Here is a 17,500-nt window from a genome sequence, read left to right as displayed (position 1 = left end):
ATGCATTAGTGCCCCCTGACAGCAGCTGTCTTAGAAGATCAGTAGCTGCTGCCTAACAGTGTAGCAATGTGTGTGTGTGTGTGTGTGTGTGTGTGTCTGTCTGTCTGTCTGTTTGTGTGTGTGTGTGTGTGTGTGTGTGTGTGTGTGTGTCTGTCTGTCTGTGTGCGTGCATGCGTGTGTGTGTGTGTGTGTGTGTGTGTGTGTCTGTGTGTGCATGTGTCTGTGTCTGTGTGTGCGTGTATCTGTGTCTGTGTGTGCGTGTGCGTGTGTCTGTGTCTGTGTGTGTGTCTGTGTGTGTGTCTGTGTCTGTGTCTGTTTCTGTGTGTGCGTGTGTCTGCGTCTGTGTGTGCGTGTATCTGTGTCTGTGTGTGCGTGTGCGTGTGTCTGTGTCTGTGTCTGTGTGTGTGTGTGTGCGTGTGTCTGTGTGTGCGTGTGTGTGTGTGTTTGGTAAATTGATCCATTTGTAATCGTAAAAAAACATGAACCGCTCGGATCATTCCAGTCAGAGCAGCTCATCCATTTCACTTGCGGAGACGGGGGTGAATATGTATTGTAGGCGTCAGAAGAAGAAGGGAAGAGGAGGACAAGAAACATTGAGGGGGTGACGACATGCCCCCCACCCCTCCTCCCCCACGCAGCTGAGGAGAGCGTGGGGGGAGGAAGGATGGTCAAGCAGATGGAGGTGAGAGAGGTGAGAGGAGAAGAGGACGGAGTCGACCGTGACAAGTGAGAAAGAAGAGGATGAGTGAGTGTGTTCCAAGCAGCACGGGCCTATGGACTGAGCATACAGCTCCAACACACACGCACGCACGCACGCACACACACACACACACACACACACACACACACACACACACACACACACACACACACACAGAGCGAGACAGGCAAGATGAGAGAGGGAGAGAAGGCTTTACCCCATGAAGCTCCTTCAAGCGATCCAAGCCACAAGGAAACAGAAGAGGAACTTTGAGTCAATAGTGCACACAACACGTATGTCATATACACACACACACCAATGCACACAGACACACACTCACCCACCCACACACACACACACACACAGACACACATACTGTAGCACAAAAGAAATCACTTTGTGGAATTTAATGAAATACAATTACAATTCCCAGTCGACGATCCAAATTGTTGTGATGGGAAGTCACCGTGCGTTACGAGGTGTAAATTATGATTAAAACAAAACATACAAAGACCTCTCTAAGATTGAAATATGCCGTACACCGTCCATCTGAATAGGCACGCTCGTACACAGTAATATCTACTCGGATATAATACATCATATAATATAATATCTACTCAAACAAAAACACAGCTGACCCGAAAGTCAGAGAACCGGACAGAAATGAAAACCCTGAAGTCAGAGGCACACAACATCATCCATCAGGTAGACACGAGTCAATGAGGAGGAACTTCTCCTCTGGAATCGATGGAGAACACGTTAGCATTATTATATTGTTCTTGTCACTGCTTACTTGCATGACATTTTTCTTCTTTTTTTTTAAGGTGGTAAAGTAATAACAGAACTTACGAAAAGGCAAATGCCACCAGCGCTCCACTGACCACAATGAAGTCCAGAATGTTCCAGAGATCCCTGAAGTACGCACCGGGGTGGAGAATGAGGCCCAGGTCAACCATCTGGACCAATCAGAGAGTAGTATTTGGTGATCACAGTTAGACAGTTAGTCTGGGGCCGTGACACAAGTGACCTCATAGTACATTAGTACACTATTATTATTGTACTACTCCACAGTAATGACACGAAAGTGCTCTGCGTTTCATAATGCATTTTAATAATCACGGCATGTGGCACGTGGCCAATACAACTCTGACGGCGCAGTAACTGAATAAACAAAGAAATCAATTCTGTAAAAAAGTCTATGACGTCTACCAGAATCTAATTTTGGCCTGTTGTTTTGCATGTCAACAAATAGAATTGCTTACGGCTTAATTCTAAAGGCTGTGTGTCAAACCTCTTACCTTGATGACCATCTCAAACGTGAAGACCCCCGTGAACACATAGTCCAGATACTTGAGCACCTGCATCGGGGAGGCAGCGTCAGTAATGAAAACACAACACCAAAATGATGCTAAACTAATGAATCCTCTAGTCTCATTTGAACAGCTGCCTGATCATCTCATTTCCTTACAGATAGAGTTGGATGAACTTTGGGATGTTCGACTTTGTCACACCTGTCGTTGTTTTTCTTTCCTTTGAGTCATGGGAAATGTTGTCAAGCAGTTCGTCTGCCGGAGGGAGGAGTGTGTGTGTCTGTGTGTATGTGTCTGTGTGTGTGTGTGTGTCTGTGTGTGTGTGCGTGTGTGTGTGTGTGTGTACGCGTGTGCGCGTGTGCGTGTGTGTGTGCGTGTGCGTGTGTGTGTGTGTGTGTGCATGTGTCTGTGTATGTGTGTGTGTCTGTGTGTGTGTGTGCATGTGTCTGTGTATGTGTGTGTGTGTGTGTGTCTGTGTGTGTGTGTGTGTGCGTCTTAAGTAGACTCACATTGTTGCGTGGAGCGTTGGCTTGGACTGGGTCCTCTGCAGCCAGCGCTATGCTGCTCATAGCGATCACTACAAGGATGCTCATCTCAAAGTAACGCAGGCAGGTGATGTAGTGGCACAAACGCCTCACCCTAAACATAGAGAGAGAGAGAGAGAGAGAGAGAGAGAGAGAGAGAGAGAGAGAGAGAGAGAGAGAGAGAGAGAGAGAGAGAGAGAGAGAGAGAGAGAGAGAGACAGAGAGAGAGACAGAGAGAGAGAGTTCTGTGTTTGGTACTGTTTGTTCCCAGTGCTGGCTAAATAGACCCTAGAAACACATCAACACACAAACCACCCAAGGGGCATACGCTAATGTAAACATGGTTTCTAGTAATGGCTGCCGTAGATGGGCTGTTACTGTAGATACTGCATTTGTTTACTATTAATTTATGGTGGGTTTATGCGAAGGTTTACAGGCAATGTGAGAAGGTGGACATTTGAGTGAGCTTGGACTTAAAGGAGAGTGCTCTTCGATCGCCTTTAAGACACGCAATAAACTTTAATAACTCTTTTAGAGCAGCAAAAGGAGAGAGGCCGGGGGGAGGGCATATGAACATGTTTACATGCAGATGGGGAGGGCCGTATACATCATTGATGGTTGAGTGGTGTGAGTGGTATACTGTAGCTTTGGGTTCTACAGCAGGGGAGGCTGGTGGAGGTAGAAATCGTAGGACGGGCTTATCATAATGCATGGAATGGAATGAGGATATTCCATCATACCATTCACCCCCATTCCTCCGATTTCCACCTCCACCAGTTAGGGTAGTAGGGTAGTAGGGTAAGTCTGGGGCGGAGGGCCCAAAGATTCCACTCACGCGTTGGTTTGGCCAAAGATGAACATGGAGCTGTAGGGGAGGATGGGCCTGGGGCAGTTCTGAGTGAGCTCCTCCAAGGTTTTCTTCTCCTCGTTCATGGGCATGGTCTCACAGTCTATACTGTTCACTGGGGGGGGGGGGCAGTCCAAACGACAGGTTTAGCCACACACACACATACACACACAACCGAAAACAAGACACGCTCACATGAGAAACAACCGAATCAAGTGATAAACGGAACAGTATTTTCCCCCCTGAAAAACAATATGGAAATAGGAATATCTGAAGGCTTTATTCACAGTGAAGAGTGAAGTCATTGGACTGACTGGGGATGAGGGTGGTCCCCCCTGGGGGGGAGGTGACGGTGAGGGGGGGAACTTGGACACCCGTCTGGCCCGTCCGCCTGTCGTTCCTCTGGTTGTCGGAGTCCTCCGGCCACCCCTGACCAGCCGGAGCCTGCTGGGGCGTGATGGCCAAGGAGTCGCCTTCGGAGTCCATGTACCTGTCCCCGGGTCAACCCCCCCAGAGGACGAGTCTCTGTTACTGAACAACACAAGCAGTCTACTTCTCAAAAACCAAAAAAGAGGTTCGTGCCGAAAGGATGCCATCATCTGCATTTGTAACGGTGTGAGCATGCTATACCTTTACAGGTGTTATACTGTACTGTATAAACAGTAGCCGACACTACAGCACTCGTCACCAGGGACAAACAGTCAATGAGAAAAAAACAACAACTGTGTTTGGAGCCAGTTTTACCTGTGGCTGTGACCCGTCACATTGTCGCCGCTGTCCCTGTGCTCCTCCCCCTCCAGGGTGGACTGGCCCCTGGAGCCGTGGGTCCTGTGTCTCCTCCGCTCCCCGTTGGCCCCGTTCTCACCCCTGGAGCACCTCTCTCCCTCCCGGTTAGCCGAGCGGCCGTCTTTGTGCCGGGACCTGCGCTCGCCCTTCCCGCCGCCGCTGTTGACCGTGCCGTTGCCTTCCCTGCCCTGGCGGTGCGAGTGGTGGTGGCGGTGCTCTCTCTCCCCCCCTGGGCCCCCCACCCCTCCTCCTCCTCCTCCTCCTCCTCCTCCTCCTCCTCCTCCTCCCCCTCCTCCTCCTCCCTCGTCTACTGAACTCTGGTGGTGGTGCCTCCTGGCCCCGTCACGGCTGCGCGAGCGGTCGCTCTTGCCCTCCTTGCCCCGGGTGCCGTCCGGGTCCTTGCTGCGGCTGTGGTGGACGTGGTGTCTGGCGGCCTCTTTGCCGTTGGCCGCGTCTCCGTTCTCGTTGGCCTCGTCAATGGGCCTCTCCCTCTCCCGGTCCCTGTGGCGGTGGTGGCGGCGGGGCTGGTGGGCCGGGTCCGCGGGGGGGGCGTCTCCCTCCTCCGGGGTGCGGGGCTTGTGTTGACCCACGGGGCCGTCGCGGTGCTCTACCACCAGGGGGCGCTCCAGGTGGGTCTTCATGTCGGGGCGGATGTGCAGGGCGGAGGACATCCGCAGCCTCTCCTCTGGGTCCAGCTCGCTGTACAGAGCCTCGCAGCTGGCCCGCAGGTTGTGTCTGCGCAGCTGGGTGGTGCGCTGCTCCCACACGGACATCATCTTCAGAGACTTCTGCTGCTCCTTACTGGGGGTGGACACCAATGACATGAGGTTTACCAGGGTAAATAAACCATCAAATCCACTAAAACTGTGGGTAATACTGTTTGTAATCAATTCCTAGGAACGTAACAGGTGACATTTTACAGTGTGACAATGGTGTACTTCATAGTGCTTTATGACAGTCATTTGAGAAGCTTTTTACTTTTTACACAATCCCCAACACATAAAACCCTACATGCTGAATGATTTACATTATGAGGTTGCAATGGAGGTTTACACACAGTAAAACAGTACGTCCCCTCTTCGTGAATAGAAAGAGGGCCTTCGTGGGTGAATCCAAACAAAAGCCCTTGACATGCTACTTTTGCCCTGTCCATGTTTGTGCATAGTACAATACTTTGAAATGGCTGAACACATGCGTTCTGAATATGCCATGTAGTCCATGCTTTCCCAGTGGGTAAAGTTCTTTCATTGCATACAACTGTTTACGTGATTCCGATCTCCGCAATATAGTTGTGTTAGCCTATTATCCACAGGTCAGCAGCAGGGTCAGAGAGGTTTATTGATTCTTTGAACACAATCTTTCATTTGAGCTTAATAAGTAGGTTAGGTGAACCATCGTGACTCTACACTCTTAGAAAAAAAGGTACTACCTAGAACCATAATGGATTCTTCAGCTGTCCCTGTGGGAGAACCCTTTGAGGTTCCATGTAGAACCCATTCTCAGTGGAACCTAAAAAGGTTTGACATGGAACCTTTGGAAGGGTTCTTCAAAGGGTTCTCCCACAGGGACAGCCGAGTGTCCATGAATTGAACGTCATAGATGTGTAGACGATCTTAAACGTCATCAGCAACTCCAGGACTGCAATCTGCCCTACTTTACAGTACTTACCTTACACATCTACAGTATAACTACAAGCTGAGCAACCTGCTAAAGAAAGCCTGGCAGAGGACACAGAAATGGAGCTTCAGGATGGATGGAGAGGTGGCACTGGGTGGGGCTGGATTTCTGGACACAGATTAGGCCTAATCCTTGACTAAAAGGCATCTTCAATGGATATTTTCTATAGAGCATTTGATTCCGTCAGGACATGGCTTAATCTGTGTCTGGGAGTGTAACAAACTGTATGGAGGATATGACATATCTAGGGCAAGGACAAGATTGCTTTTCCCATCCTGCTCCAAAAAAATGTAAACACGATGATGATCATTGCCATGTTCTTATGTCATGTCACACAAACACATGGTCACGGCTACCCTTTGTTCCAGGTGGTAAAGTTTACCTCAGGAAGTGATGGACTGGGGAGGAGCAGACATAACTCCTACAACACATAAAGGAGCACATTGAAACAGAACACGGGAAAAAGACTAGGACTTCCCCTGGAAGGGACAGAAACAGGTTAGGAGACATTGAGACATAGGCACAGAGGGAAGGAAGCCAGAGCTTAGAGAGAGACTGACAGGGGAGAGAGACTGACAGGGGAGAAAAAAGGGGTGGGGGTTGGGGGGGGGGGGGAGACAGGGGGACGACACAAATGTTACAAAACCGAAGAACTTACTTCACGGAGAGGAGAACTGAGAATAAAGAAAGAACACAAGGGGAGACACACCCAGATGTTGGTATAGATAGAGCACTACAAAGTACCTTCTGCAATCTTACAATCTCACACAATCCTATCCTCAGGTTACCACACAATTCACCGTGAATTCGCAGTGAATGGGAGCTATTAGCGACTGATACAGTACGTGACTAATGTAATATGACATGGCACGGGAATTAAATGAGGGAACTCTGGTTGTGTGTGTGTGTGTGTGTGTGTGTGTTACAGATGCCTGGCGGTAGCATCCTGTCTGATGGGGCACATGGTGGCCATTACTGAGCTCCTCAGATGGAAGTGCTGACTCACTGATCTCTAGCGACAGTTTCTAGTGGTTGCAGGTCATTAAGTGAGGGAGAGCTGCTCTCAATCTCTTCCTGACGTCTGCACAGCAGGGGGCCAGCAGAACAACATCTACCCTGCCCTGCCCAGGAAGAAACCACCTCGAAATGATACAGCACACTCGATAGAACCTCTGAATATGAGATGAGGTGGGAGTAGGTGTGTGTGTGTGTGTGTGTGTGTGTGTGTGTGTGTGTGTGTGAGAGAGAGAGAGAGAGAGAGAGATGTAGTAGAAGTATAGGGAAAATAAGTCATTCTGTGGAGATGGGGAGTTCATATGGAAAGCTCAGTCACTACCGCAGGCAAATGTGTGCTGTCGCTACAGTGAAATGAGACGTACAGTTCTGTGGCACAGGGTGTGCAAAAGGGTGTGCACACATATTATACATAGGAGCATACCGATCTCAGGACACCTGTTGCTGAAGAAGGCTGCCACACACATCTGTTACAATTCAACATACTGGAACACTCAACAACAGGATGGCATAATGGCTCAGAGAACAGAGTTTGGAGCCGGGGGGGGGGGGGGGGGGGGGGGGGGGGAGGAGAGAGAGAGAGAGAGGGAGAGGACGACGGGGGTGGGGGTGGGGGCGGTTGGGGGGTAAATTGTAACAGAGAGTAAAAACTCACAGTGAATTAACGCTGCAGACGGACGAGCTGTGAGAGAGTGCACCTCGACTTTGCTTTACAAAACTGCACATGCAACAAAAACAAAAGATTGGGGAGGGAAAGCAAAAAGAGGTGGAGAGGTCAGGGTCAGGAGGACAGGGCACCTGTCTGTCCTTCTGTTCGTCTGTCTGTCGGTCGGTCGGTCGGTCTGTCAGTCGGTCTGTCTGTCGGTCTGTCGTTCTGTCGGTCAGTCTGTCTGTCTGTGCCTGACTCTCCCACCACATGTCAACTCAATGGGAGTCTCAGTTTAGAAACGCCGGAAACGAAAGAACAAACAAAACGAGTAACGAAAAAGGAATGACAACAGAGTAGCAGCTTTGAGACGTTTTTAAACCTCCAAGCAAATCATGTGCGGTATTTATCATCAAGGAGGAGCCCAATTCACAGGTGCACTTTTCTTTTTCCGAGGTTCCAATTATTCTCAACGTTTAGGATTCCTCTGAGGAAACGTGGAGGACATTTGTTCTCAAAGCCCATTCTAATCACAACAGAGTCATTCTAATCAGAACAGAGTCATTCTAATCAGAACAGAGTCACACTCAAGTCAATGGCTAGAATTACATCTCATTTTACGCTCACAAGATCAAAACCAGTGCTTTGAAATAAACATTAATGACAAAGTAATGGGGGAATAATGTCCGAAACACATGGCATACTATGCCCTGTTAACATTCTAGGACGATGACACCAGACCTGGGTCCAACTAGTTATTGAAATAATTTCAAATACTTTTGGTGTGCTCGATTGATTGATTGATGTCGTCCAGGCACAATGGAACCAATTGAAATAGTTCCCAAGAGTGCAAAACCCCACCGATCTGGCACTCCGGCTAAAAGCAAACATTCCAAGTATTTGAATTATTTTGAATACTATTTCAACCCAGGTCTGGATGACACGACAGTCACCATAAACGTTGTACCAGATGCGTGGCAGCAAGGAGACAGAGACACAGAGATGGACATGTTCTTGTATCCGCTTACTGCACCGCCTGCAACCCTTGAGAAGACAGCTCCGCAACATAGGGTTCTATGCCATTTTGGTAATGGGGGGAGGGGGGGCAGGATAGGTGTATCTAAAGGCCAATTCAGACCAAAGATGTGATGAGACCAGACCGTTTTCAGAACGTCGCAGAGAAAAACCCGGAAACCACTTGTAACCGACGTTCTAAAACTGGACGGTTCAGACCAGCCCGGCCTGAGACGGGGTCATTCAGACCGCTGCAACTAGAAGCTGGACGTTCTAAAACGGTCTCGTCACATTTGATCCGGACTGGCCTCAAGAGTCTAATCAAAACAGTGTGTCTAAATGTACACGTGTGCATGCAGTGCCCCCCCCCCCCCCAAACCTGAGTCAAATACAGTCCAAGCCTTCTCCCTTCTCAGCTCCATGTGGGTCTGCGTGTAGACTTTGTACGGGGTTGGGGGGGGGGGGGGGGGGGGGGGGGGAGCCTTCAGAATCACCTTATCACTGGGACCATCCCTGACCCTTCTTAAGGATGTAGTCGCCATTATGCCTTCTTACTAACAGTCTCTCCTGACCACTGCAACAAGTGCATCCTGCCGTGAGCCCTAGAGAGTATACTATACAGTCTAAATACAAGGTCTGCCTAAAACACCTGACTTTCAGAACAGAACACTTTGGAAACAGAGGGGTTAAAACAATAGAAAACTGGGGGGGACACAATTGACCCGAAAACACACTATAGGCCTACAGACAGAAAAACATCAAAGACACACACAGGCGCAAACAAGACAGAAATGGACAGGTGCACACAGCATCATCGAAAACAGCATCTGTCGGTAGGAAAAGAACAGCAGATAAAGAGCACGGTCTGGTGTGTCTGGGGGGGAGGATTTGTGGGGGCAGGTCTGATGTGAGTCAGGGGGTGTCGGGGCAGAGAGAACTGGATTAAATGCCTGACGACTTACGCTGTGATGGAAATGTTCGCTGCGGACATGGGGCTGACCTCCTTTACCTCCTTCTGCTTCTGCAGGGCTAGCTTCTTATTGATGGCTTCCTCCTGCTCCTCCTCATCCTAGGGACCAGACAGAGAGAGAGAGACAGGCATAGACACAGACACACACACACACACAGATGCACACGCAGACGCACACACACACGCATAATTCACACACACACACACACACACACACACACACACACGCAGACGCACAATACACACACACACACACACACGCACAATACACACACACACACACACACACACGCACACACACACACACACACACACACACACACGCACACACACCACCGGTGGCCTATCAATGGGAACATGATGATAAGCCCTGACAAGTCAACAAATCAACGCCATCACGTCATCTGGCGTGGCCTCTAAGATTTAAGGTACACCTCCATAGGTGAAATATTAAACAGCAGCGCCATCCTAGAACCAGCTGGGCGGTTCATTACCCTGAGTTATGGACCGTGACCACCATCACTCAGGCCAGAAACAGGCCAACTAGACAGAGTTATGGAACCAATAAAGCCCCACGCCATATATTCTAATAGGAATATTTACTGTCTAATTCAACAAACATAAATAAAGGGGGATGAAATTCCAGGTGGCGTTGGATTAAAGACAGGTGAGGGTTGATGATGGATTATCAGGAGGACACCCAGCCCTGGCCATGGCCCCAGTCAGGCTCTAGGCACCTGGGGCTGAGTGACCTGTCAGAGGCCTGAGGAGACTGGACGTTCCTACTGTACCTTGGTGAGCTCTTGGGCGTTTGCAAGGTTGTCAACCGCAATGGCCAAGAAGACATTGAGGAGAGTGTCTGGACAGTAGAGGTCTCAGGAAAAGTCACCGACTTTCAGAAACAGACAATCAATATTTACATTGGAGCCACTCCTATTGAATTTTAGTTTTTTGTTTGTTTTGTTTTTTTAAATCGATGATACTTCGTTTTACGATCAAGGGGCAAACTGTGATTGATCCATTTGTGGGCTTGGAGTTAATCATTGTTCAATGTTAACCCGTTGACTCCGTAACCCTTGAAGAATATAAATGTAAATGTTTCATGAGTTTAGTTCAACTGCCTTACCCCATCAGAACCCAAAATATAAGCTGGTTTTAGTCCCGTCCCTCAGCGAATTACCAAAAGAAAGTGGCAAGGTGACCGCTTTGTTGTTTGAATCCCAGATTGCCTCTTTAAAAACCATGCTGCTTGACTGCAGCGAAAGGTTAATCAATTCAGGTCAATCAGTCAGAGAGGATACAGTTTCCAAAGAGAGTGAGGATGATGAAGTAGATGGAAGAGAACATTCCCCGCTGAACACCCCCCTGTGACTCTATCCCATGGTACATCACTGCATTCCAGTCCTCTCCTGTCAGGATCTGGGAAAGACACAAGCACATTGGGGAAAAAGGAATATAATGTGAGACGTTTTTAGGGATCCAGTGGTTATTGAAAAGCAAAACAACAACAACAACTAAATTCATCATTTTTGTCAACGTCACCTGAAAAACGGTGAGAATAGCTGCTGGAAAGGTGTCAAAGTTTGTTGTCGGCGTCTCATCTTCAAAGTTAAACCTACAGTACAGGAAGAAACACAAATACTTGAAGACTTTTAGACTTAACATATTTTAGACAACGCAGTACCATGGGACCAAACCATGGGAAAAACCTCATCTTGTAGTTTAGACAGTTGGTTTCACAATGATTGTGATGTCTGTAGTACACCTTGGTTCACGTTACCTCTGTGACCTCAAGACTGGTCTCAAAGCACCTATGCTCAGCTAATGGAGCAGTTCTGCAAATTCTGACATTTTGTATTGTGTTCTAAAAATCTCCTGGGACCTAATTACATCTCCCCCACAATAAGAGAGATGCAGAGAGGAAGAATTATAACCAAGCCGCTAAGTGTGTTTTTCTGTCTGCTAAAATCCTTGGTGAACATCTACATTCATTAGCTCGTATCTCATTATCCTAACTTGCATAGAGAAAGGCGGGTCTGTATAAATCCTGTTTAATCCACTCTACTGTGAGGCACAAAGTTGTGTATTTCGATAGAATGAATCTTCCTAAATGTTTTCAATACAGTAAAGATTCACATATACTGTAAATATAACTTGTGAAAAATATAACTTAAAGACAAGGTGACCGACTGAATAGTGTTAATATTGTTGAAATGAAAAATGGGTTTTGTTCCTATATGCCACAGGCATTACGATGAATGTTGACCCGTTATTTAAAGCCTACATAATGCATAATGATCCGTGCACCTGGATGGGACACCTTAGCTCAATTGGTTTTGGCAACCATGCCACATCCTGAACAGCTTGGAGTGGGCAGGCCGTGGGTAGTTCTGGCCGGGCCTATCTTAGCAGCTTTCCCAACGGGCCCTTTCGTCTCTGGGAGGGATCCAAGTAGGACTAGCTACGTGCTAAAGCTAATGCTAATGTATGGGATAGGGCCAGATACTTCCATGTTTGTTGATGGTATGTTCATCCTGAGCTGTCTCAATTCCCTGACAACATCAGCATGGATTATCTGTCCAAACTGTTTGTTGAAGGATCAGTCTCTGACGTTGGTTACACAGGACCCCCAGGCCCTACTGGAACTGATACTCACAGAGCAGGAAACAGTGCATTACCTGACCTGACTGCACACAGCAATAGAAATAGAAAGTAATGGCTACAAGGATCCTATTATGCCAACTAGGGACCGACACAGAAGAGGCTGGTGGAGGTAGGAACCAGGGAACAGGCTCATTCTAATGCATTAAGTGGAACACCTTTGGTACCATTTCCTTATTCCATTCCGTGCATTACAATGAGCCCCCCGTCCTCCGATTTCTACCTCCACCAGCCTCCCCTGGAATGACTGTACTGCTATAAAGTTTCATTGCTGTTTCATTGCTCTCTGGATCACAGGCATCTATTTGTTTATAAAGTAGTCTGCTTCTGCCCCCAGTGCATTTAGACCTTATGACCAGAATGTTTTTTTGCATTTAAATGGATTATTAACCTCTTTGGTCGAACAGAGAGGCCTCTACTCAGTTGCTGAGTGGAATCAATCATTCATGGAGCGGAGGATTTAAAACCTCTCTATTCCATTCTGATACTCACTTCTTTGGTTGACATGAAGCAGAACAGGAAATGGAAGTCATGGGGGCAGTGAACTGTCATAATTATGACCATACAGTAGTGTCTATATCACAGGCTGAATGGTAGTGCTAACAAAAACATCATAAATATTCTATCAATTACCATCTAAATGTCATTGTGGAATGCTGTCATGTTGTTGCTGTTGCTGTTCTTGTGATGGTTGTTGACTTGTGCACAAAATAATTGCCCCTCTGGGATGAATACAGTTTTTTGAAATGAATCTAATAAGGCAATCTGGACCAGAGGATCATATAGAATGCATATTAGACAACATCTGTTTCAGATGAAAGCACTTGACTCACGCTCCCCCAAAGAGCTGCATGCCTAGCAGGGCAAACACCACGATGAAGAGGAAGAGGAGGAAGAGCAGGCTGATGATGGACTTCATGGAGTTGAGCAGGGAGACCACCAGGTTCCTCAGGGAGTTCCAGTACCTACAGCAACACCAGGAAAAGAGGAGGAGTAGGAGGAGGAGGAGGTGGCAGAGGAAGAGGAGCAGGAGGAGGAGGAAGAGGAGGAGGAAGAGGGGGAGGAGGAGGTGGCAGAGGAAGAAGAGGAGCAGGAGGAGGAGGAGGAGGTGGCAGAGGAAGAGGAGCAGGAGGAGGAGGTGGAAGAGGAGGAGGAAGAGGGGGAGGAGGAGGTGGCAGAGGAAGAAGAGGAGCAGGAGGAGGAGGTGGCAGAGGAAGAAGAGGAGCAGGAGGAGGAGGAGGTGGCAGAGGAAGAAGAGGAGCAGGAGGAGCAGGAGGAGGAGGTGGCAGAGGAAGAAGAGGAGCAGGAGGAGGAGGAGGTGGCAGAGGAAGAAGAGGAGCAGGAGGAGGAGGAGGTGGCAGAGGAAGAGGAGCGGGAGGAGGAGGAGGTGGCAGAGGAAGAAGAGGAGCAGGAGGAGGAGGAGGTGGTGGCAGAGGAAGAGGAGCGGGAGGAGGAGGAGGTGGCAGAGGAAGAAGAGGAGCAGGAGGAGGAGGAGGTGGCAGAGGAAGAAGAGGAGCAGGAGGAGGAGGAGGTGGCAGAGGAAGAAGAGGAGCAGGAGGAGGAGGAGGTGGCAGAGGAAGAAGAGGAGCAGGAGGAGGATGTGGCAGAGGAAGAAGAGGAGCAGGAGGAGCAGGAGGAGGTGGCAGAGGAAGAGGAGGAGGAGGAGGAGGTGGCAGAGGAAGAGGAGGAGGAGGTGGCAGAGGAAGAAGAGGAGCATGAGGAGGTGGCAGAGGAAGAAGAGGAGCAGGAGGAGGAGGTGGCAGAGGAAGAAGAGGAGCAGGAGGAGGAGGTGGCAGAGGAAGAAGAGGAGCAGGAGGAGGAGGAGGAGGTGGCAGAGGAAGAGGAGGAGGAGGAGGAGGTGGCAGAGGAAGAGGAGGAGGAGGTGGCAGAGGAAGAGGAGCAGGAGGAGGAGGAGGTGGCAGAGGAAGAAGAGGAGCAGGAGGAGGAGGTGGCAGAGGAAGAAGAGGAGCAGGAGGAGCAGGAGGTGGCAGAGGAAGAAGAGGAGCAGGAGGAGGAGGTGGCAGAGGAAGAAGAGGAGCAGGAGGAGCAGGAGGAGGAGGAGGAGGAGGAGGTGGCAGAGGAAGAAGAGGAGCAGGAGGAGCAGGAGGAGGAGGTGGCAGAGGAAGAAGAGGAGCAGGAGGAGGAGGAGGTGGCAGAGGAAGAAGAGGAGCAGGAGGAGGAGGAGGTGGCAGAGGAAGAGGAGCGGGAGGAGGAGGAGGTGGCAGAGGAAGAAGAGGAGCAGGAGGAGGAGGAGGAGGTGGCAGAGGAAGAAGAGGAGCAGGAGGAGGAGGAGGAGGTGGCAGAGGAAGAAGAGGAGCAGGAGCAGGAGGAGGAGGTGGCAGAGGAAGAGGAGCAGGAGCAGGAGGAGGTGGCAGAGGAAGAAGAGGAGCAGGAGGAGCAGGAGGAGGTGGCAGAGGAAGAAGAGGAGCAGCAGGAGGAGGAGGTGGCAGAGGAAGAAGAGGAGCAGGAGGAGGATGTGGCAGAGGAAGAAGAGGAGCAGGAGGAGGAGGTGGCAGAGGAAGAAGAGGAGCAGGAGGAGGAGGAGGTGGCAGAGGAAGAGGAGGAGGAGGAGGAGGTGGCAGAGGAAGAGGAGGAGGAGGAGGAGGTGGCAGAGGAAGAAGAGGAGCAGGAGGAGGAGGTGGCAGAGGAAGAAGAGGAGCAGGAGGAGGAGGTGGCAGAGGAAGAAGAGGAGCAGGAGGAGGAGGTGGCAGAGGAAGAAGAGGAGCAGGAGGAGGAGGTGGCAGAGGAAGAGGAGCGGGAGGAGGAGGAGGTGGCAGAGGAAGAGGAGGAGGAGGAGGAGGAGGTGGCAGAGGAAAAGGAGGAGGAGGTGGCAGAGGAAGAGGAGCGGGAGGAGGAGGAGGTGGCAGAGGAAGAGGAGGAGGAGGAGGAGGTGGCAGAGGAAGAGGAGGAGGAGGAGGAGGAGGAGGTGGCAGAGGAAGAGGAGCAGGAGGAGGAGGAGGAGGTGGCAGAGGAAGAGGAGCAGGAGGAGGAGGCAGAGGAAGAGGAGCAGGAGGAGGAGGAGGTGGCAGAGGAAGAGGAGGAGGAGGAGGAGGTGGTGGCAGAGGAAGAGGAAGAGGAGCAGGAGGTGGCAGAGGAAGAGGAAGAGGAGCAGGAGGAGGAGGAGGTGGCAGAGGAAGAGGAGCAGGAGGAGGAGGAGGAGGTGGCAGAGGAAGAAGAGGAGCAGGAGGAGGAGGAGGTGGCAGAGGAAGAAGAGGAGCAGGAGGAGGAGGTGGCAGAGGAAGAGGAGCAGGAGGAGGAGGTGGCAGAGGAAGAAGAGGAGCAGGAGGAGGAGGTGGCAGAGGAAGAAGAGGAGCAGGAGGAGGAGGTGGCAGAGGAAGAAGAGGAGCAGGAGGAGGAGGAGGTGGCAGAGGAAGAGGAGCAGGAGGAGGAGGAGGAGGTGGCAGAGGAAGAAGAGGAGCAGGAGGAGGAGGAGGTGGCAGAGGAAGAGGAGCAGGAGGAGGAGGAGGAGGTGGCAGAGGAAGAAGAGGAGCAGGAGGAGGAGGTGGCAGAGGAAGAAGAGGAGGAGGAGGAGGAGGTGGCAGAGGAAGAAGAGGAGCAGGAGGAGGAGGAGGAGGTGGCAGAGGAAGAAGAGGAGCAGGAGGAGGAGGTGGCAGAGGAAGAAGAGGAGCAGGAGGAGGAGGAGGTGGCAGAGGAAGAGGAGCAGGAGGAGGTGGCAGAGGAAGAAGAGGAGCAGGAGGAGGAGGAGGTGGCAGAGGAAGAAGAGGAGCAGGAGGAGGAGGAGGTGGCAGAGGAAGAAGAGGAGCAGGAGGAGGAGGTGGCAGAGGAAGAAGAGGAGCAGGAGGAGGAGGAGGTGGCAGAGGAAGAAGAGGAGCAGGAGGAGGAGGAGGTGGCAGAGGAAGAGGAGCAGGAGGAGGAGGAGGTGGCAGAGGAAGAAGAGGAGCAGGAGCAGGAGGAGGAGGTGGCAGAGGAAGAAGAGGAGCAGGAGGAGGAGGAGGAGGTGGCAGAGGAAGAGGAGCAGGAGGAGGAGGCAGAGGAAGAGGAGCAGGAGGAGGAGGCAGAGGAAGAGGAGGAGGAGGAGGTGGCAGAGGAAGAGGAGCAGGAGGAGGAGGCAGAGGAAGAGGAGCAGGAGGAGGAGGCAGAGGAAGAGGAGCAGGAGGAGGAGGAGGTGGCAGAGGAAGAGGAGCGGGAGGAGGAGGTGGCAGAGGAAGAGGAAGAGGAGCAGGAGGAGGAGGCAGAGGAAGAGGAGCAGGAGGAGGAGGAGGTGGCAGAGGAAGAGGAGCAGGAGGAGGAGGTGGCAGAGGAAGAGGAAGAGGAGCAGGAGGTGGCAGAGGAAGAGGAGCGGGAGGAGGAGGTGGCAGAGGAAGAGGAGCAGGAGGAGGAGGCAGAGGAAGAGGAGCAGGAGGAGGAATGAGTGGTGTCAGTGTAGGTTCCTCCATGCCACATGTAATCAATGTGAAGGTTTTCGAGGCAGATGTTCCAGATTACTCACTTAGTGACTTTGAATATCCTGAGCAGACGGAGAGCTCTCAGCACACTGATGCCGAACGAGGCCCCAGGCTTGACAGCGGCCCAGATCACCTCGAAAATACTGCCTATAATCACCTGGAATAAGAACCCCATTGAATAACTTCAAGTATGCCTTGTGTGATTCAGTAACAACGTTCTCTCCCCCCCCCCCCATCAGTGCAGGTGCTGATTGAATTCCAGTCTCACTCACCGCAAAATCAAAAAAGTTGAAAGAGGAATGAAAGTAGTTCCTGGGTCCGAGGCCGTACATTTTCATAGACATCTCAGTCAGAAACAAGCCCAGGAAAACAAACTCTGCCAGATCTGCCCAGAGAGAGGTAAAACACAGATCAATCACTCTCATCAAATATGGCCTCCCTCCCGTCTCATTCGCACGCACTGATTCAATACAGAACAGAAACGGAGGACTCTTTCATCGTGCGAAGACTACAAAAACACGGTGTATTTAAAAGATTCAAAATGAGGGTTTTGTGGGTTGGGAAAATGAATGGTATTCCCATGCAGGGGTGTGTGCAGCATGACTTACAGAGTGCATAGGTGAGCCACTCAGGCTGGTCATAATGCACAATGGCCACACACAGTGTGTTCAGCCCCACCAGACACAACACGGTCCAGTAGAAGCTCTGGGCCTTGACCAGGCGACGGATGGTGAAACGAATCCTCTTCTCCTTTCTTCGGAAGTACGAGGAGTTCTCCAACTTGCTGCTCTTCAGACTGGCCCTGGCGAACGGCGACCCTGGCGCTGGGGGTGCAGTTGGGGGGGAAAGAGTGCACACACACACACACACACGCTGGTGGTAAAGTCACACAGTCCAAGATGTCTCGTTAAACTCCCCTTTCGTGTCGTTGACCTGAGGGGGGGG

The 17,500-nt window shown here is 50.8% G+C and overlaps 1 protein-coding gene across 1 annotated transcript in view; it reads right to left on the bottom strand.

Annotated features, from left to right (window-relative positions):
* cacna1ba (calcium channel, voltage-dependent, N type, alpha 1B subunit, a) overlaps positions 1-17,500 on the bottom strand; it is a gene marked incomplete at both ends in the record, with an annotated part of 96,877 nt that overhangs the window by 29,055 nt on the left and 50,322 nt on the right. Inside the window, 17 exons of the mRNA XM_080531508.1 lie at positions 1,550-1,656; positions 1,999-2,058; positions 2,520-2,649; positions 3,370-3,496; positions 3,696-3,871; positions 4,126-4,412; positions 4,467-4,968; positions 6,227-6,265; positions 7,514-7,576; positions 9,481-9,587; positions 10,280-10,347; positions 10,790-10,907; positions 11,031-11,103; positions 12,983-13,114; positions 16,600-16,712; positions 16,828-16,940; positions 17,164-17,379. Of these exons, the coding sequence (XP_080387634.1) occupies positions 1,550-1,656; positions 1,999-2,058; positions 2,520-2,649; positions 3,370-3,496; positions 3,696-3,871; positions 4,126-4,412; positions 4,467-4,968; positions 6,227-6,265; positions 7,514-7,576; positions 9,481-9,587; positions 10,280-10,347; positions 10,790-10,907; positions 11,031-11,103; positions 12,983-13,114; positions 16,600-16,712; positions 16,828-16,940; positions 17,164-17,379 (2,431 nt within the window). The remainder of the gene's footprint in view (positions 1-1,549; positions 1,657-1,998; positions 2,059-2,519; positions 2,650-3,369; positions 3,497-3,695; positions 3,872-4,125; positions 4,413-4,466; positions 4,969-6,226; positions 6,266-7,513; positions 7,577-9,480; positions 9,588-10,279; positions 10,348-10,789; positions 10,908-11,030; positions 11,104-12,982; positions 13,115-16,599; positions 16,713-16,827; positions 16,941-17,163; positions 17,380-17,500) is intronic.

Source organism: Nansenia antarctica (assembly GCF_963989245.1).
Source record: "Nansenia antarctica genome assembly, chromosome: 5".
Lineage (NCBI taxonomy): Eukaryota > Metazoa > Chordata > Actinopteri > Argentiniformes > Microstomatidae > Nansenia > Nansenia antarctica.
The sequence above is the reverse complement of the archived record's forward strand: the minus strand, read 5'-3'. Positions and strand labels throughout refer to the sequence as shown.